The 20,419-nt window shown below is 40.2% G+C and overlaps 1 protein-coding gene across 1 annotated transcript in view; it reads right to left on the bottom strand.

Annotated features, from left to right (window-relative positions):
• SCP2 (sterol carrier protein 2) overlaps positions 1–20,419 on the bottom strand; it is an 87,598-nt gene that overhangs the window by 2,345 nt on the left and 64,834 nt on the right. Inside the window, exons 13-15 of the mRNA XM_006768329.2 lie at positions 16,893–16,986; positions 8,187–8,316; positions 1,298–1,377 (exon numbers count right to left, since the gene is read on the bottom strand). Coding sequence (XP_006768392.1) covers positions 1,298–1,377; positions 8,187–8,316; positions 16,893–16,986 — 304 coding nt within the window. The remainder of the gene's footprint in view (positions 1–1,297; positions 1,378–8,186; positions 8,317–16,892; positions 16,987–20,419) is intronic.

The following is a 20,419-nucleotide window of genomic DNA, read 5'->3' as shown; positions in this document are numbered from 1 at the left end:
CCAGATTTTTGGAGCACGCTCGGTGGGTGGAAATGTCAGTGCCAGTGGTATCTATTCAGTTGAAACGTCACAAATGTACATCTCTCGTTTGTCAGCGCATTAACTGAAATATGCTTAGTTGCTTAGATAAAAGCATTTTAAAAAGCATTTGGTTGTTTTATCCAATCTCTATAATTACTAGGGGACCACAGGAAGAAGACCTAAAACAAATCAGGCTGAGGCAACAACAAAGAAAGGTTACAGTGGAAAGAAGCATCTGAGTTTCCTTTTTATTATCTATGGCTAATGGAAAGCTTTGTGTAAGTGCTCTATTCACCACTAGCAACTAAAGAATATAAAATGATAAATTGTGGAGACAAGAAGATAAGATGAGGTTTGTTCCTTTAAGATAATCACAATCTAATGGGGAAGAGAGGCACATTAAGACTCATATAACTCTAGCTGGTTTGGTTCAGTGGACAGAGCCATCAGCCTGCAGACTGAAGGGTCCTGGGTTCAATTCTGGTCAAGGGCGCATGCCCGGGTTTCGGGCTCAATCCCCAGTAGGGGGCATGCAGGAGGCAACTGATCAAAGATTCTCTCTCATCATTGATGTTTCTATCTCTCACTCCCTCTCCCTTCCTCTCTGAAATCAATAAAAATATATTTTAAAAAAGAACAAAAACCTCATATAATGTGGCAAGTGCTAAGCTAGCAGCCCAGGAAGTGGAACAGAAGAGGAACTGGCTACAGCTCCCCACAACTTGGAGGGAGGTCTTTGGAGATAATATCTGAGCTTAATTTGAGAGACACGGGAAGGACTGATGAGGCAACGATACAAACTGTAAAAGGTCACTCCTGTGTTCACACCTCGCCCTCCTTCCACCTGGATGGCTCCTATTCTCCCGCGTGCATGTTCACTTCTGAACCCCAAGGACTCAGCTCACTTGTCACTTCCTGTGAGCCTTTCTCTGAGAGCCCAGGAAGTCAACCAAGGCTGCTCCTTCCCCCACCCTCCCTGGCCACAAACCTGGCATGGCACCTCCGATATTTGGCTGCACTTACTCTTTCGCAGATCTGTCTTATACCAAACTGTGGATGCCCTGAGCATGGGAAATATTTCTTATTCGTCTGGGCATTCCCAGCACACAGGACCATGTCTGGCACGTAGTCTGCTCCACACGTGTGTCATTTGTTAAGTGAACACTGAGTTTTGTGGGTGTGACCACTTTGCACTTCATGATATTGCAACAGGAGATAAAGTGGAATGGGCTAAAAGACCCACCCACTGGAAGGATGTAAGTGCCATTCGACTTACCGACTGAGGATTCATTTTACCCGTCATTAAAGCCATCAAGTCCGAGTCAGCCATTGTGATCGTGCAGTCAGCCTTCTTATCTAAAGCGGATATTTAGGAGAAGGAAAGAGAAAAAGGGAGGGTTCAATTTTATGTACACATTTTAGTCAAAGGCCACTGACTGCAACAGAATCACATCCAGACCAGAGCACTGTGGGGAAATGGGCACTTCGTGGCAGCCTGGTAAAATGCGGCATTAGTCACAAGCAACCACAACATTTAACAAGAGAGAACTGACTACGCAGATGATGGCATAGTGTAAACCAGTGGTCGGCAAACCCATTAGCCAACAGAGCCAAATATCAGTACAACGATTGAAATTTCTTTTGAGAGCCAAATCTTTTAAACTTAAACTATATAGGTAGGTACATTGTTATTAACTTAATTAGGGTACTCCTAAGGCTTAGGAGCCACACTCAAGCGGCCAAAGAGCCGCATGTGGCTCATGAGCCGCAGTTTGCCGACCACTGGTGTAAACAATCATTTGTTCAACAGGTATTCTAAAAACATCCAGATATGTTAAGTTTTTTGTGAGTTTTTTTAAGGACTTTTAATGGCTAGTGTACTGACATTCTCAAGAATACTAAACGCAGAAAATGTATTTCTGCTAATATATCGTTGTTGGTTTCATCTCTTAGATTTTTCCTAGTTTCCTATAAACTAGTAAACATGTAAGAGTTTTTATTTGTAAAAAATATTTTAAATGGAACCACACAATATTTATTCTTTTAGGTCTTGCTTCTTTTGCTCAGCATTGTAAGATTCATTAATATTGGGCCATAATTTGATAATATTTTGAATTCTAAATTATTTGTGCATATAGCAATAGTTCATTTTTACTATGTGAATGCACCAGAATTATTTATTCCATGGTTGATGTACCTTTGCAATGCTTCTATTTTGGGGCCTTAGGAATTCCCAAAATAAATGAAATCCATCTACAGTGACAGAATTAGGAATCGTGGCTCCTTTTAGGAGCGAGTTGTGATGGAAGGAGCTGTGAGGGAGGTTTCTGGATGCTGGCAACATTCTGCATCTTGATCTGGGACATACATTCATTCGTATGTTATACATTCATTTGTTAACATCTATCAAGTTGTACACTTCAGGTTGGACTTGGCCCATAAGCCACAGCTTTTCAACCCCCAAAGTAGATGATGGAATTACAGGAGAGTAATTTTTTTTCATTTTCTCTATCTTTTCTGATTTTTTTTTACACTGAGTAAATATTACTTATACAAAGTTTTAAAAATATTAATTTTAATATCATTAAGGTTTCATGAAAAAATAGCTGTACAACAAAGACTCTAATATCTTATTTGTTAAATCAGCCAGGTCGACTGTAGACAAATGAGAGGTTTCAGGTACAAAAGGAGAAATTCCCCCCAAAATCCAACTTATCGGCAGTATTTTAGGCAATCAATATAACAATAGTACTCCTCCTCAAGTTAAAGTTGGCCTCTCCTAGAAACCAAGTCACTTTCTGTCTCACAATTCTGTTTTATTTTTCTTCATTGCACTTATCTAAAACTACCGTATGTATTTTTATATATGTTTTCTGTCTGTACTTGTCCACTAGAATGAAACTTCATGGGGGCAGAGCCCTTGTCAGTTTGTTCACTGCTACAATTCTAGGCCCTTGAAGAGTACTTAATACATAAAAGGCAATCAATAAATTTCTTGTAGTATAAATAATTTAGAATTCAAATTACTATCAAATTATGGCCCAAAATGAATCAGATAATCTATACCTCAATAACAGAGATAGGGGTTGCTATGTTCTAAACCAGTGGTTCTCAACCTGTGGGTCGCGACCCCTTTGGCAGTCGAATGACCCTTTCACAGGGGTTGCCTAAGACCATCCTGCATATCAGGTACTTACATTACGATTCATAACAGTAGCAACGAAAATAATTTTATGGTTGGGTCACAACATGAAGAACTGTATTTAAAGGACCAGAAGGTTGAGAACCACTGTGTTTGTGCCTCCCCCACCCCTCCGAAACTCATATGGTAGGAATCCTAATGCCCACTGCTATTAGCAGGCAGGGACTTTGGGGTTATGAGGGTGGAGCCCTAATGGATGGGATTAGTACCTTATAAAAGAGACCCCAAACCCCTTTCACCATGTGAGCCCACAGCTAGAGGGCACTGGCTATGAACCAGGAAGATGGCCCTCACCAAACATGACTAGGCACCTTGATCTTATACTTCCAACCTCCAGAACTGTGAGAAATAAATTTCTGTTGTTTATAAGCCACCCAGTCTGTGGGTATGTTTGTTATAGCAGCCCCAACAGATGAAGACAGGGATAAACTGTTAAATTATACCATGCCTGTATTATTAAATAACTAAAACAAGATTGAAATAAAAAGTTTTTATTATATATCTTACAACTCAGCGATAGCCCCTAACAAGAATGAGATTCAATAGCCATTCCATCTCTGCCTCTACAAAAGTTTCCCTTATTACTGGAAAAAGGTATGAAGCCTTGAAAATGAAAGAATTGACAATCTTGAAAATCCAATTCTCTTGTAGCTATATAACATCAACGAGAAGAGAGAAAAACTATCAAATTGAGATAGTTGGACTTTTATAGTTGGACTTGATCACAGTATTCCAAGAAAGGACTCTTAGTCAGTGCAAGGTGGCTTTAGGAAGTGAAGTCTGCTGCTGCTGCTACTACTGCTGCTGATGCAATATCAGCATTTATTGAGCTCTTGCTATGCCAAGCATTTCACGTACATAACTCAGTTGATCGTTACAACTCTATGAGGGTCAGAGAGGTCAAATGACTTGCTCCAGTTATAAGCAGCTGGGCCAGGTGTGAAAGCAGATTCCTGCAGCTGAAGCCCATATTCTCCTCTCTTCGGCTTTATGCTCCCTCTTGTTATAAGGATACAAATCCATTCAACAGCTCAGTTTTAATTGGGAACTTCACCAAATCATCAGCATCTGATGGATCCCATGCGTTCTAGTTCCCCACAGAGTCTTAGAGAAGTCTAATGTGTTTGATCAATATTAATGTTTAATATCTGGGCTGGGAAGGAAGCAATGATTTACTGAGCACTTACTAAGCTATCGTGCTTTATGCACCCTATCTCATTTAATCCTCACAACAGTTCCATAAGTAGAAATTATTCTCACCATTTTCTCAATGAGGTGATTGGACTCAGGGAAGATAGACACCTAATAAGTGACAGAGCCAAGGTTTGAACCCAGGCTAAGCTCTGTCTACTATCCCGTGGGGAAGGGAGATGCTGAGGCTTTCTATATCACGTTCCCCACAAAAGGGCAGAACTGACAACTCCACTAAGTGCTCACAGCGCAGAATAAAGGAATGAAAGAATAATGTGTCATGTCAGATTAATCAAACTTGGTTTCCTGAAGATATGCTATGTGAGTTGCTTCAAAGAAGAGGAGAATTCATGGGCACATAGGCAGGAAAAAAAATTATGGAAAATGCACAAAGTCTAAAGTATAATTATTACCAAACTCTTACAAAATAAGCAAATGAAATACATTTAAGTAATTCTTTGTTAACAGTAAGTTAATCCCTCAACACTATGTGCATGCCAAACGTACTAGCAATTCTCTAAGATGCCAGTTCAAACTAGGACAGGTTATTAATGCTCTAATGTAGCTGATCTCTAACAAACGGGCACTTGTTGGCTGATGTAAAAGGAGCTGGCAATTTCCAGGGGTGGCTTTTACTGAGTAAGTCCATGTTTCAGCACCACTCCTGGCTGCCAACATGTGTCAGTTTCAGCAGAAATTACCTTGCTCCAGGGTAAAATCCCTTCGGGTCTGGGATGGGGCACCTAATGAAAGGAGAGCTCATTGCCAGAGTACTTATGCAAGGAACAAGGTTTTCCTGAGATTATGCAATAGCTTTCCATAAGCATATTCTCTCTCATGACAAACACCAATAACAAAACAGAAAAAAAATGAAATCACCTTAACATCTGCCTGGGCGTATCAGAATATAATCCTATAGTATCTAGAACTATTCAGTCATTAAAAAAAAAAAGGCACTATTTCCCAAAAGTTCTTTTTATTTCTAAAAGGTAGAATCTAGATGAAGCAGCTCATAGAAGTCAAACATATAGCCATTTTCTATCCACTCATTTTGAGAAAAAAAGACTACACATATAATCCAGGAGCTTCTCACAACAATGCCATCCTTTCCACTCCAGATGGATGGCCTTCCTCCTGCTCAGCTTTTCCTTCAATTAATCTTTAGCTGACTCCTTGACAGTGCATGTGGCATTGCTCTTCACATTTTCTCCTGTCACCAAGCTCTAAACTCTATTCCAGAAGCTCTGCCCACCTCCTATCTATTTCAAAACGCCCCGGAATACTTATCTACCCTCTCAGAGAAAGGAGGACCCCTCCCTCCTTGCTAAGGCTAACCTTCCTTCCACCTGTGCTCCTGAGGTCAGCCTGTCCTCCAGGAGCACCCTCAAGAATGCATCAGTAATGAACTCTACCATCTTTGATAGACCTGCTTCTACACAGCTTCTGGGTCCCAACTTCACCCAATATCCTTGGCAGTGGCCCTGTAACAGCCTCCCCCTTTCTCACTGCCCACACTCAGGCGACCCTTTCTGCTCACAGACAGTGACAACATGCATCCTCCTAGTTGCTCTCTCTCCTCTGATTTCTCTCTTCCCAATTCATCTAGTCTACTGCACTAGCTCGATCCTCTAAAACACAGCTCTGACTTTCACTTCTCTATTTTAGAAAAGCTTTTTTCAGATTCCCAATGGCTTGATTATACGTCAAATCACTTTCAAAGTTCAAAGCATGATATTTTAAACCCTCCGAAAAGCTGGTTCTTATCCATCATACTTCTTGTGATGGCTCTCTCCAACAAGAGAAACCTAACGTGCAATACGGCTACCACTTACTGAATGCTTACTAAGCACCATTCATTCATTCTGCTGTCCATTTTTAAATTATTTATTTTACTGAGGGTCTACCATGTGTCAGGTACTATTCTAGGCAATTCAAAGGGAGGGGGAGGATGAGCAGTAAGCAAGTCAATAATAGTAAAATATTATATGGTATATCAGATGGTGACAGTACCATAAAGAAAAATGAAGAATGGTAATAGGGTGTGATTTTTTAAAAAAAATATACTTTTATTGATTTTTTACAGAGAGGAAGGGAGAGGGATAGAGAGCTAGAAACATCGATGAGAAAGAAACATCGATCAGCTGCCTCCTGCACACTCCCTACTGGGGATGTGCCTGCAACAAAGGTACATGCCCTTGACTAGAATCAAACCTGGGACCCTTCAGTCTGCAGGCCGACACTATCCACTGAGCCAAACCGGTCAGGGCTGGGGTGTGATTTTAAAAATGTGGTTAGGGAAAGGCTTCTTGAGAAGGTGACATTTGGATAAAGGTCCAAAGGAAATGAGGGACCACGCCATGAGGGCATCTGAGAGAAGACAATTCCAGGCAGAGGGGACAAAGTAGAGAGCTCCTGAGTGGGACCCCATGTTCAAGCAACAGCAAGAAGGCCAGTGTGACTGGAGCAAGGGAGGGTGAGTGTAGTCAGACAGAGAAAGCTGGGGCCAGGTCAGGTGGTGCCACTGAACCATTTTGAGCAGAGGAGGGTCACAATCTGACTTACGTTTTTAAAGGATCATTGAAGCTGGTGTGTGGAGAAGAAATCTGCAGGGGGAAGGTTAGAAACAGGGAGACCAGGCAAAAAAGTGATGGAAGCTTGGACCAAGGTGGTAGTGGTAGAGGAGGACAGAACGTGCTGATGGAGTAGACTGCGGAGTCTGAGAAAAAGAGGAGCCGGTGGTGGCCTCAAGGTTTTTGGACTGAGGAACTGGTAAGATAGAGCAATAATCTGTCGAGATGGGGAAGACAGTGGAGGAGTACGTAATTAAAAGGGAGTGGGAGGAAGATCAGGAGTTCATTCTTCTACATGTTGGTTTGGGGATACCTATTAAATATCCAAAGTAAACTTGTCAATTAAGCAACTGTATAAACTTGTCAATATACACCTTGAAGTTCAGTGGCTGAGTCCATGCTGATGATATCTGGGAGTCATCAGTGGAGAGACTGTTTTAAAAGAATGAGACTAAATGAGATCCCCAATAGGTAGAACTCAGCCTTGTAGCACTCCAATGTTTAGAAATTTGGAGATGAGGGGAAAACAGGAAGAGGCCAAGAAGGAAAAGACAGTAGGTAAGAGAGCCTAGAAGAAGAAGAATATCATGAGGGCTGGGAATCTAGCAACATAGTGGTCACCAGTCATCTTGACAAGAATAACTGGGATAGTGAACAAAAGCTGACTAGAGTGGGTTCAAGAAAGACGGGGATGAAAGAAATGGAAAGCTATAGAACAAATGGTTGACAGTAAAAAAAAAAAAAAAAAAAGAAAGACTGGGCTGAGAGGAAGTGGAGACAGTGAGTACGGACAGGTTTTTCAAGCCACGTAGCCACACAATGGACGATGTTCTTTACAGATTACTAAGATGTTCTCTTAATCCTCCCATCAAACCTGTGAAATCCGTACCACTTATTATTCCCAGGTACAGATCACAAAACTGAGGCTCACAGAAGTCAAATAATTTATTCAAAGTCAAATCTGTGAGTGGCAAGGCCAGGACCCGAACCCAAGTTTGTCTAATTCCAAAGCCTAAGATTGGCAACTCTGTGATAGAGTTTTCCAATCTTTGGAAGGAGGCAGCTGTGGCCTATTCCGATTCCCACGGATTCACTAGTTTAACAAGGTCCTAACGCCGCCCTTTTTTGGGAACACCAAAGCAGACTTCCATTTTCCTCTGTGAACTGACGTGTTCTGTAAATGCAGCCATTACTGCACTGACCTGAGTTGGGAAGCACTGATCCCTTGCCGTTCTTCACATCCACCACCCAGGTGGCTTCTTTACCCCCAGGGCCATCCTTCACCTTGAAGACAAAAATTCCGCCGATTTTCTTCACAAACTGTTCCCCTTCCTGGAAAGAAGAATAACACTAGGAGTTATATTAAGCTCATTTCTCTGGCTTTTTCCCCAGTCGAATTAAGTGTTTAAATAGATACATGACGTGAGCAGCTGGGCCAGCAGGGGCAGTCCCCAAGCTCCCTTAAGATCTTTTACCCAGAAAAGTCTGAAAAGCAACCAGGCAACAGCTCCCTCAGCTGCCAAGCCTTTCATTAAAAATGGCTTTCTGGACACAACTGGTGAGAGGAAAAGGAGGACGGGGGTGGCCGGACAGCATTCTCTACTGAAACAGCCTTCGTTTGTCTCAATAACTTCTGAAAGATTCACTCTGGCATCTCCATTAATGTATGAATCCCCACTCCCTCTTTTTTTTTTCTCAGTTAAATTCTTTTACATACATTTTTGTTTGTTTCCCACAATTAAAGGTACATGGTTCTGAGATCAAAGTCTTTTGGGGTCAACCCATTTTCTGGATTAGTATATAAAATTATGCAAATAATGTACCATCTACAACTTACTTTTGGATCATGAAGAATGAAACTGAAGAAATAATCTCAGATACATATCTCTGTAGTTTGGTTCCAATCCCCCTCCCTCCCCTTCATCCCCATGCTATTTCATCTTCCCATACTGCAACATTTGCTGATTGAAACAATGATTGGCACCAGACATTATTCTGGGCATCAAGAATATAGAAGTAGGAGTTAGAGGGATGAGTGATAATACTCTATGACGACTATGACAATATATTGGGATAAGGGGAAGCACAGGGGACTAGAGGAAAACAGAGGAACAGCAAAGCCAACTAGCAGGGTGAAGGAATAACAACAACCTCACACACTTTAAAAATAAAATAATAAAATAATCATTTTATTACAATTATTTTTCTTTAGAGAGAAAGCACATTTTACTGTGGAAAAATTAGAAAATATCAATAAGCAAAAAAGAAAATATAAATAATTCATAATTTCATCACTCAGAAAATATTTTAGCATATGGGATATTATATAGTTTTATAATCCACTTTGCTATTTAATACCATTATCCTCATTACTGCATCATTAAATATTCTTCTACATAACTTTAAATACCACATATAGTATTTAATTGTAGAAGTGTATTATATTTAACTGATACTCTATTGCTTGATAGTTAGATTAGTTCTAACTTCTGGCTCTTATAACAATGCTGTAACATTTGTTGATCTAAATTATTTTGCATAGCCTCATTTGTATAAGATTAAGTTGCTAGAATTAATCTCTGCTACTTAAGAACACTGCATCTGGATTCAGCATAGGTTTAAATTTCTGCTCTACTGCATCCTTACATTCCCCTGAGCAAGTTACTAAACCTCTCTGAATCTCAGTTTAGATGTGAAATGAAGATAATTACAGTGGTGTTATATAACTCAGAGTTGTATGAAATTTAAATTTTGTAAATACCTATAAAGCACAGAGTAGTTGCTCAATAAATGTTAGCATTTTCTTTTTGTTATTTTCCTCTATGATCTGTCTGCTATTTCTGTGCCACTATTATGACTTTATAATATACTTTACTCTTTAGTATAGTAAATCCCCAACACAATTACTCTCTTCCAAATATTCTTGACTATTCTTGTATTTGTTTTGGACTTTTTCCTCTTCTTTAGATATACATTTTAATCATTTAGTTAATTCTACCCCACCCCCACTCCCGCCCTGATAACACTGTAAAATTTAAATGGGATTACATAAAATATACAGATCTGTTTAGGGGAGAAGTAGCATTTTTACAATATTAAGTTCTTCCATCCATGAATATGGTATATCTTCAAGTGTTCTTTGATGCCCCTTGGCAATATTTTGCCTTTTTCTTCCTTACATTGGTTTTTATACATTTCTTGTCAGGTAGATTCTTAAGTATTTCATATTACTCTTATTAATAATATATTTCCCATTATGTTTTATGACTGTGTTACTACAAATGTATAGAAAATATATTAATCTTTATTTATTTTGGAACTGGCTACTTTTTTAGTTAGTTTTCTTATAATTTCTAATAGTTTTTATTTCTCACCTTTTTTATTTTGTCCTTATATCCCTATGATAATTTACTTCCAAGATTCTTCCTTTTGGTATCATTTCATTCTTTTAACAAAGATTTAAGTGTTTACTATGTTCAAGCACTATGATAAATGCCTGAAATACTCAAATAATTATTATCCCTGAAGAATTTACATAAGCTAACATCAGATGCTAACCTCTATTTCTATGTATGCAGGTGCAGAGAGCCTGATCTAAGTTATTCCTTCTTGTTGTGTTTTGTTTGTTTTATAACAGCTTTATCGAGATATCATTTACATACCATAAAATTTACCCTTTTAACCCTTTGAGTGCCAACCAATATCCTAGGAACTATGCTAAAATTGCCAAGGCATTTTTGCTGATTTTACAGCAGTTTAGGAAAAAAATTATGAATTGCAAGTAAATGAAATTACATTATTCAAAAACTTAAGGAAACCTTTACTACATTGACATATTTAGCAATATCATCATCACTAATAAAAGCAGACTTAGAACTGGACGCCATTTCGAAGCTTTGATAGCGCTCCTGGCACTTTTGGCGAAAGACAGGAGGAGTGCGATCGCGCTCCCCGGCACTCTAGGGGTTAAAGTATAATTTAGTGGTATTTTAATATATTCAGAGTTGTACAACCAACACCACTACCTCACTTTAGAATGTTCTCATCACCTCAAAAAGAAACCCATACCCATTAGCATCACCCCTCCACACTGATTCTTCCCTCCTGCTAGTCCCTGGCAACCATTATCTACTTCTGTCTCTGTGGATTTGCTTATTCTGGTCTTTCCACATAAATGGAATCATGCAATATATGGTCTTTTGTGACTGGCTTCTTTCACTAAGCATAATGTTTCTAAGGTCTATCCAGGTTGAAACATGCAACAGTAATTCCTTCTTTCTTGTGGCTAATATTCCATTGTATGGATGCAGCACATTTTGTTTAGTGATTCATCAGCTGATTGTTCTTTCTCCTGTGCAGCTATTACTATCAACAATACTAGCTAAAAAGGAGAAGTAGTGTAAAAGTTTTTGTATGGACATAGGCTCTAATTTCTCTTAGGTATATATTTAGAAGTCAAACTGCTGGCTTATAAGATGTCTTACTTCTTTAGGAGCTACCACACTCTTTTTCTAAAGTGGCTGCACCATGTTACAAGCCTACTGGCAGTGGATGAAGGTTTCAATTTCTCCACATCCTCAACAACATTTTATGTCTTTTTTTATTTTAGCTATCCTAGTGGGTGTGTCAATCTTTTTCTTCTACATAGTTAACACACTTGAACCTATCTAGAATCAACCATAGTTATTAGGACTCCAAAGAAGCTATTCTAAAATTATTTAGTCTAGGCCTACTTATCTCAACAGTCATGGAGGCATTTCTTGCATGTGATGTCCTAAAATCAACTACCAATACTTCCCTTATGTCAAGAAACTCAAATGACTGTCAGATTTTTTTAAGTGAAAGAGAAATTCTCTTATTTTGGCCTCCCTTATAAGGTCTCACTCAAATTATTTTAAGTTAACTTTAGGAAAAAAATATTAACAGTAATAATAATCTTTGGAGGGCTTCAAAGTTTTTAAATGCTTTTATATACTTTTTTCTTTAATCTTCATAAAATCCTGTAAGTAGCTGCACAGGTATTAATATTAGCTCATTGAGCAGAAAAGAAGAATTGAGGCTCATAAAGATTAAAAATCTTTCAGACTATTCTCTATCCAGCCGCCAAGTAATTCATCTAACATAATCCATCTAATCCTTACATAACCCACCTAACACTTTCAGGTTTGGGTTTCTTAAATGGCTCCCCACAGACTATAGGATGAAGTGTGTCTTTACATATTATTCAAGATTCTTCATGATCTGAAGGATATTTATCTGTTATTTTCAGACACTTTTTAATGTCCCTCAGACTTTATGTTCTAAGAATACTGATCATTTTAAATTCCAGGAACACAGGTATCCCCAGGCCCTTGCCCATGCCCTTTCCTGGGTCACTCAAGTCCTCCTGTTCTCCATTCCTACCCCAATCTCACCAATCCAAGTCTCAGCTCACATGCTCAATATTCTGGGAAGGCTTTCCTGTCTCTGCTGGATACTGTGCTAGCCCTTTGCATATATACCAGGTTTCTGGCTAACGCAGTAATTTTTTCCTGGAAAATTTTTCCATGTTTCTCTTCCCACTAAACTCTCTGTTCCCTCAGGGTCAGACTAGAACAACCAGAACTCAATCCTAGGTTGGTTTAACACCAAATTCAATGCTCTTTCCATTGACTATACCATACTGCAAAGTAGACTACATCAATACTTCCAAACTTTAGACTATGAAAGCAGTTTGTCACCATAAATGAATTAAAAGAAAGTCCAAAGTCTTCTCCATGTTCCTTGAGATATTTTATCCCTCATGGTTCTGTGGAGACAACTTAGAAGAGTGGCTTAATAATGTTGGTGTGTTGGGCCATTCTAGAGTCACGCTTCCTTTGGGGCATCTCCTAAATGGCTACTTGTAGGTGCAACCATGCCATCTGCTTGCACAATGTCCAGAATAGAGAGAGCAATAACAGACACCAACAAGTTAGAGCAGCATGAATAACGTCAGCCAACATTTAGAAATTCTACCTATACACTTGGAGAGAAATTCCTCCCACCTCCTTAACACAGATGTAGATTAATTTTCAGAACCATCTGATCGTCTTATATCCTGTGGTCAATAAAACATTTCAACTGAAGAGGGAGGGAGAGAGTTAAAAGGGGAAAGCAAATACACATTTGTTGCAAAACCGGAGATCATTAATACTAACAACGTTCTAAGTGCCTCCTTGTAAAGTACTTCTTTCTGAGTAGGTAAAAGGTCAAGGAGTAGGTCCTGTCGAAAACATAATCAGAACAAAAAATTAAGAGAATTCAAAGAAGGGCAAGGGGGTATTGCTAACAAAGACAAAAGTGGAAATAAAATATCTTGCCGGGTTTCCTTTGCTAAGGAAGAAAATGCATGAATTGACAAAAGATTCCAAGACTTTCTTTCACTTTCTGGTCTTGCAAACATTTAGGAAACTGACAATCGTGGGAAGGAGAAAAGAAACAAAGGGACAAGGCCCATGCAAGCGAAGTCATGGAAGGAAGAGAAAAGAATTAAAATGGGAGCAAGAAGCATACATTTGCAAAGCTAAAAGAGGACTGTGAAATAAAAACAGCCCTGCTTTGTTAATCCCAATAATGAAGTATCCGATGGTTGACATCTAGCCATACCAGATACTCTCTAAACTAGTTATTTTTATTTTATATTTTGAAACAGAATAAAGTAAAAAAAAAAAAAGGCAACTTGGCAGGAGCAACTATACTACGGGTTACTCTGTTGGTGGCATGAAAAAATTTTTTTCGAGAAACCAAGATGGCGGCATAGGTAAATACCGGAGATTGCTGCCTCCCACAACCACTTCAAAATACAACTAAAAGACACAAAGGGCATCATCCAGAACCACAAGAAGGCTGGCTGAGTGGAAATACTACAACGAGAAGGAAAGAGAAAAGCATGCCGGGACTCAGAGGAGCTGCGGTGCAGAAGTTCAGTGCAAAGGTACGGAGGCGGATGCGGAGTGGGCTGGCGGCTAAGGACACGGTTGGCTTTTTCAATCGGGAGGGAGTCTCAAACTCCCTACTGCTCTGAACTCCAGTTCCAGGAGAGTTTCTGGGGACCCTGACTGATACGGAGAGAGGCTTGACCAGGGGTGGGCAAACTTTTTGACTCGAGGGCCACAATGGGTTCTTAAACTGGACCGGAGGGCCGGAACAAAAGCATGGATGGAGTGTTTGTGTGAACTAATATAAATTCAAAGTAAACATCATTACATAAAAGGGTACGGTCTTTTTTTCAATCGTTTTATTCATTTCAAACGGGCCCGATCCGGCCCGCGGGCCGTAGTTTGCCCACGGCTGGCCTGTCTGGCATCATTCGCTTCTCGAGGGCAGCTTCCTCTCAGAGGTGCTTGCAGTGATTACCTGGACACTGAGACTTGGGGCCTCTTAGGGAAGGACTGACGATCAGGATGGACTGTTTGCTCCACCCAATTGATCCCCTGGGACCCCGCCCCGCCCAAGCTGTGCACAGAGGCTTTTGCAATCTGAAAATTACCTAACAAAGTTGCAGCTGGCCCAAGGCCCCAGGGCAACTTGCATTCCTTCACAGCTGAGCTCCTGCTGAGTAGCCTCAGGCAAAGGCTAGATTAGCACCTCCTGAAAGATCCAGGAGCCAGTATACCTGGTGGTAAGAGTGGGACCACAGCCCACAAGGGGGTGCACCAAGAGTGTCCACCTCAGGTAATTGGGGAGGCTGAGCCACTGGGCCCTATAAGACACCTAGCACAGAAAGCAACTCCATCAACATAGGGAAGCACAAAAAATGCAGAGACAAAGAAATAGGACACAAATGACAGAAATGGAGGAAAGCAAACAACTGGATATAGAGTTCAAAACCGCACTTTTAAGGTTTTTCAAGAACTTTCTAGAAGCCGCTGATAAACTTAGTAAGACCCTCGAAAAGACTGGTGAGACCTCCGATAAATGTAGCGAGATCCTCAAGAAAACTAGTCAGACCCTCAATGTTATGATAAGGGACCAACTGGAAATTAAGCATACACTGACTGAAATGGAGGATATTATACAGACACCCAACAGCAGAGTAGAGGATTGCAAGAATCAAGTCAACAATTTGAAATGCGAAGAAGCAAAAAACACCCAACCAGAAAAGCAAAATGAAAAAAGAATCCAAAAATACGAACCACACCAAGACACATCATCATTAAAATGCCGAGAGCAAAAGACAAAGAGAGAATCTTAAAAGCAGCAAGAAAAAGAAACTCAGTTACCTACAAGGGAATCCCCATACGACTGTCAGCTGATTTCTCAACAGAAACTTTGCAGGCCAGAAGGGAGTGGCAAGAAATATTCAAAGTGATGAATGTCAAGAACCTACAACCAAGATTACTTTATCCAGCAAAGCTATCATTCAGAATTGAAGGTCAGATAAAGAGCTTCACAGATAAGAAATAGCTAAAGGAGTTCATCACCACCAAACCAGTATTATATGAAATTTGACCACTCACTATAACGCGCACTGACCACCAGGGGGAAGATTTTCTGACTGGTAGGTTAGCTAGCTGCTGGGGTTCAGCTGATTGGGACTGGGCAAGACGGGCCGGACACACCCTGGAGCCCTCCCACGGTCCATCCCGGCCCCGATCATGTACCAGTGAGGTCCCACAGCCTGGCCTGCACTCTCTTTCAATCCAGGACCCCTTGAGGGATGTCAGAGAGCCAGTTTCAGTCCAATCCCTGCAGGCCAGGCCGAGGGACCCCACTGGTGATTGCACCGGGTCTCTAGTATTAAAATATTTCTTCTAATTAATTTCCTTTCAATGTGCACGAATCCGTGCACTGGGCCACTAGTCAATAATAAAATCCCAAGTGGCTTTAGGTTTGAAACAATTAAGTAAATATCTTATTTTGCCTGAAGAAAGTAACTTTCTTTTTGGAGATAGAGTTACAGTTAGATTACCTTAGTATGATTATTATCTATCAAGAACTAATTATTGTACATAAAAATAGACCTGCATATGTAGTATAGTTTTAAACTCAACGTGTATTGTATGATCCTAGTTATATGAAACTGTATATTTATATAAAGTGATGTCTGAAAGAATGCCAACCATTGTTAAAATTTTAGTAAACTAAAATTAAAATTTTTATTTTGTTTTAAAAATTAGCATCATTTTTACAAGAAAAAAACAAATTTAAAACTACTTTGAAAAATTCAGGCATAAAAGATTTCTTTTTGAGAGTTTTAATATTAGGTAACTTTAAAGGTTCACTTTAAATATTCTTTTGAATGGGTCTATGTAAAATATTTTTAACCCAGAATAAAATTAAACCAAAATAAATTATAATCCCTTTACATATAAACTCTATCCATAATTATTTTCTTCCTGACAAAGATGGAGAAAAGAGTTACGATATTTTTTTTAAATGGCTCTGACTTCTGACAATTTTTATTTTTTTCATTTTTTCAAACATATCTTTATTGATTTCATAGAGGAAGGGAGAGGGAAAGCGAGATAGAAATATCAATGATGAGAGAGTATCATTGATTGGCTGCCTCTTGCACGTCATCCACTGGGATCAAGCCCACAACCCAGGCATGTGTCCTTGACCGGAATTGAATCCAAGACCCTTTAGTCTGCAGGCTGATGCTCTATCCACTGAGCCAAACCAGCTAGGGTAAGAGTTACGATCTTAATGGCAATTTACTACAATTCTTTATGTAACTCAAATTGGGAAATTTGTATATCTCTGAAATGCACTTTTATCAGAATTACAGGGAAACTGTAATAGATACTCAGATATCAAAAATACATTCAATACTTGACAATATGATATAAATTTTCAACTGTACCACTTCATGCAGCACCTGAAATCTATAGGCACTTCTCTAGCCTCTGGGTCCTCTGGTAGTATTTTAGAAAAATATTACTTACCTCTTCAAGCTTCTTCTCAATTTCCTTAAAGACAAGATTTGCTTTAAACCCTTCAACTGCAGCGCTGGTTGGAGCAGCTTCAATTTGATGAGTTCTAAAAGAATTGGGGAAAAGACTTCATTTCAGTCCATGGAGTCATACAGGTAGTAGGTTTTTCAACATTTACACAGTTTAATTTTCCAAAACCCTAAAAACAGATGTTATAAACCTTACCCAAATAAAATTGTTATTAAACCCATAAAACAAGTCTTACTCCCCATTTTCCCCCCACCAATATGAGTACTCACTAGGTGCTAGGCACAATCCTTAAAAAGGTGGTAAACCAAAGAACCTACCCTCATGAAGCTTAAATGCTAGTGGGGGAGAGAGGCAATGAACAAGCAAAAAAACAAAGAATAGTTACTATGAAGAAAATAAGGCAGGTTACGGGGATATAGAGAAAGTATATTTATTTGTATTGGGTGTTCTATTTTAGATAGTCTAGTCAGATAGGCCTCTCTGAGGAGGAGATACTTGAATTACGTCAGTGTTTAGGTGGGGAAAGAGCTTGAGGCTTGGCGGTTAAACTATAAAACCAGTATGGCTGGAGCGGAGCAGAGTAGGAGGATCCAAGGCCACAGAAACAGGCAGGGCAGGGTAAGATACTGAGGGGCTTTCTAGGTCACGAATAGGAGTCTGGGTTTTATTTTGAGTGTAATGAGAACTGTAGAGTATAAACTGGAAAGTAGCATAATCCAATTTACATGTGTGTGTTTTTAAATAAACCTGGCTGCCAGTTAGAAAATGGACTGTAAGGGGCAAATGGGGAGGCAGGGAGACTAGTTAAGAGGCTACTGCAAAGCCCAGGCAAGAATGATGGTGATTAGAACAGGTTTCATAAGGAAGTGTGGAATAAGCAGAGGATGAACTTGAGGTTCACTGCTTACATGGGATTCAATATATGAATTTGTGGGTGAAAAAGGGGGTTCTATGAAAAGCCACCTCATAGGGTGATCTCATCATAAATTCCTTACTGGGAAGGTCATGGTGAGCATTCACGCCCCAGGCACATAACTTTTTAGTAAAAGGTTTATCTTTGCTGTAGCACTCTTTGTCCACTGTTTCTGTGCATCTACGTTAATAATCGCCTTGCTTTCTCCTACCCTCATGTAATCTTCCTTATGTTCCCTCCTTAATTTCAGTGCATAAAAGAAACTGTGAAACTGTCATTCTCTGAAGCATTTGAGATCTTGCTTCCTGGCATATGTCACTAGTGTTGACTCAAATAAACTCTTATAAAAATTCTCTATAGGTTTGGACAATTCTTAATTGACAAATTAACAACCATCTGTCTGAGTATTGGTTGTTTGATACTTAAGGAACCACTATAGATAAATGGCCTCATGTGGCAGAAGGAACAGTATTTATTGCCACAAAGGCCTCAGTTGAAATTTAAGGGCTTTCTCCACTCACTAGCTATATGATTATGAGCTAGATATGTCCTCTCTGTGCACCTCTGGTGAGGAGGTAGGAAGGAAGGTGAGAGTGCCGATGACTTTCAGAATTAAATGGAATCCAAAGTATGAAAAATGACAGGCATGACTGTTATGGGCTCCAGAGCCTCAAGTGTTAGAAACCTGGGGGGTCTGAGGAAGATAAGGGCACCTTAGGATGACAGGTAATTCCTCTGACATACTGCAAGCATGCTGGTGGTGGCTGGGGCCATAACTGGAACAACACAGGAAGGATATAGACAGAGTCAAGAGTGTAACAGCTCTCCGTAAGGATTTCTTTCTTTTTCTTTCCCTGCCTTTCCTTTCCTTTCTTTCCCCTCCCTCCTTCCTTTTCTTTTTTTCTCTCTCCTTACCCACCTATTTCTTTTTTCCTTCCCCTTTCCTTCTTTCTAGGCAGTTAGGGGCAATCAGGCCGGCACACAGAGGTAGTGAGGGGCAATTAGGCCAGCGGGGACGGGGGCAGTAAGGGGTAACCAGGCAGGCAGGCAAGTGAGCGATTAGGAGCCAGCGGTCCAGGATTGTGAGAGGGATGTCCCCCAAAGGGTCCTGGAATGGAGAGGGTTCAGGCTGGGCTGAGGGGGACACCCCCCCACCCCTATGGACGAATTTCGTGCACCGGGCTTCTGGTTTTATAAATATTTAACGAGTGCTTGCTACATGGCAGACATTGTTCCAGGAACTAGGAGTATAACAGCAGTCAGGCCCAGTCCCTCTCCTCACTGAGTTTACAATTTTTCAGTGGAGAAGAAAAGGAAGTAAACAGACAAAACAATTGCAAGTATTAGGAAGCAAACAAAAAGAGGAAGAACCTACTTTTAGGGCAATCAAGGAATGACATCTTTGAGCAGATGGATTTAAGCAAGACCCAATTAAAGGAAGAAAAGAAGTTAGCCGTTCAAAGAAGAAACTGCCAAGTCCATGCGAAAATAGCTTTTGGTATGTTAAAAGAAAGTAAAACAGACCAGTGTCACTGGAGCACAGTAAGTGCAGAGATAGTGACATGAAATTGGAGAAGTAGGCAGGGCCCAGATCATGCACAACACAGTAGGAAATCTGGGAAGCCACGGAAATGATTAAACAGGGAAGTGAAATCGTTTAATTTGTGATTATTCTTACAACAGTATCCAGAATGAATTGGGGTGAAGAGTGTAAGGACAGAGGTGGGGAGCTGGTTAGGAGGCTGGTCCAAGTAAGAAGGGATGGTCTGGACTACAGTGGAGGCAGGTGGCCAGTGGAGATGGAGAGAAGGAAGTGGATTCAAAATAAATTTTGGAATCCAGATAGAATGAGGGAAACCTAAGTGACAGGGGAAAGGGCAAGGATGATTCAGAATAGCAATGCCAGTTATTGATAAAAGGCAATACGAGGGACTGAGTTCCATTTTAGGTGCATTAAGTATGAGATGTTTCTGAGACAAGAAGGCAGTTGGACATGAGAGTCTGGAGCTCAGAGGAGAGAGGTCCAGGCTGGAGAGAAAATAGAGATAATCATCAGCATAATGAACATATTTAAATCCATGGAAACTGATAAGCTCCTCTTGAGAGAACAAGGGAGAAAGAAGAGAACCCAGGACAACACCAGAACTCCCTTATCTAGAAGCCTGGGAGAGAAGGGAAGCAGTGCCAGTGATGCAAGAAGGAAACCAGTAGAGCACGGTGTCACACAAGCTGACGGGGCAGGAAGAATCTGGAGGGAGGAGTAAACTATGTCCAGCACCTTTGGGATTTGGCAACATGGAGAGCACAGGTGACTTGGACAAAGGCAATTTTAAGTCAGTGGTGGAAGGTAGAAGTCAGATTATAGTGAATTAAACAGTGAATCGAAGAGGGCAAGAGACAGTGTGGCTCTTTTGAGACATTACTTTTAGGGGAACAATGAAATGGAGTGGTCTTTGGAGAGGAGTATAGTATCAAAAAGTCTGTTTTTGTTTTAAGGTTAACATACTGAGCATGTTAGCCTGATGATGGTAATGAACCAGGGGAAAGGAGCTACAAGGAGAGAAGTCTTGAGGTGACAGGGGAATGAGATATAGGA

The sequence above is a fragment of the Myotis davidii genome, unplaced genomic scaffold, assembly GCF_000327345.1.
Source record: "Myotis davidii unplaced genomic scaffold, ASM32734v1 scaffold79, whole genome shotgun sequence".
NCBI lineage: Eukaryota > Metazoa > Chordata > Mammalia > Chiroptera > Vespertilionidae > Myotis > Myotis davidii.
This window is presented reverse-complemented; position numbering and strand designations above follow the sequence as displayed.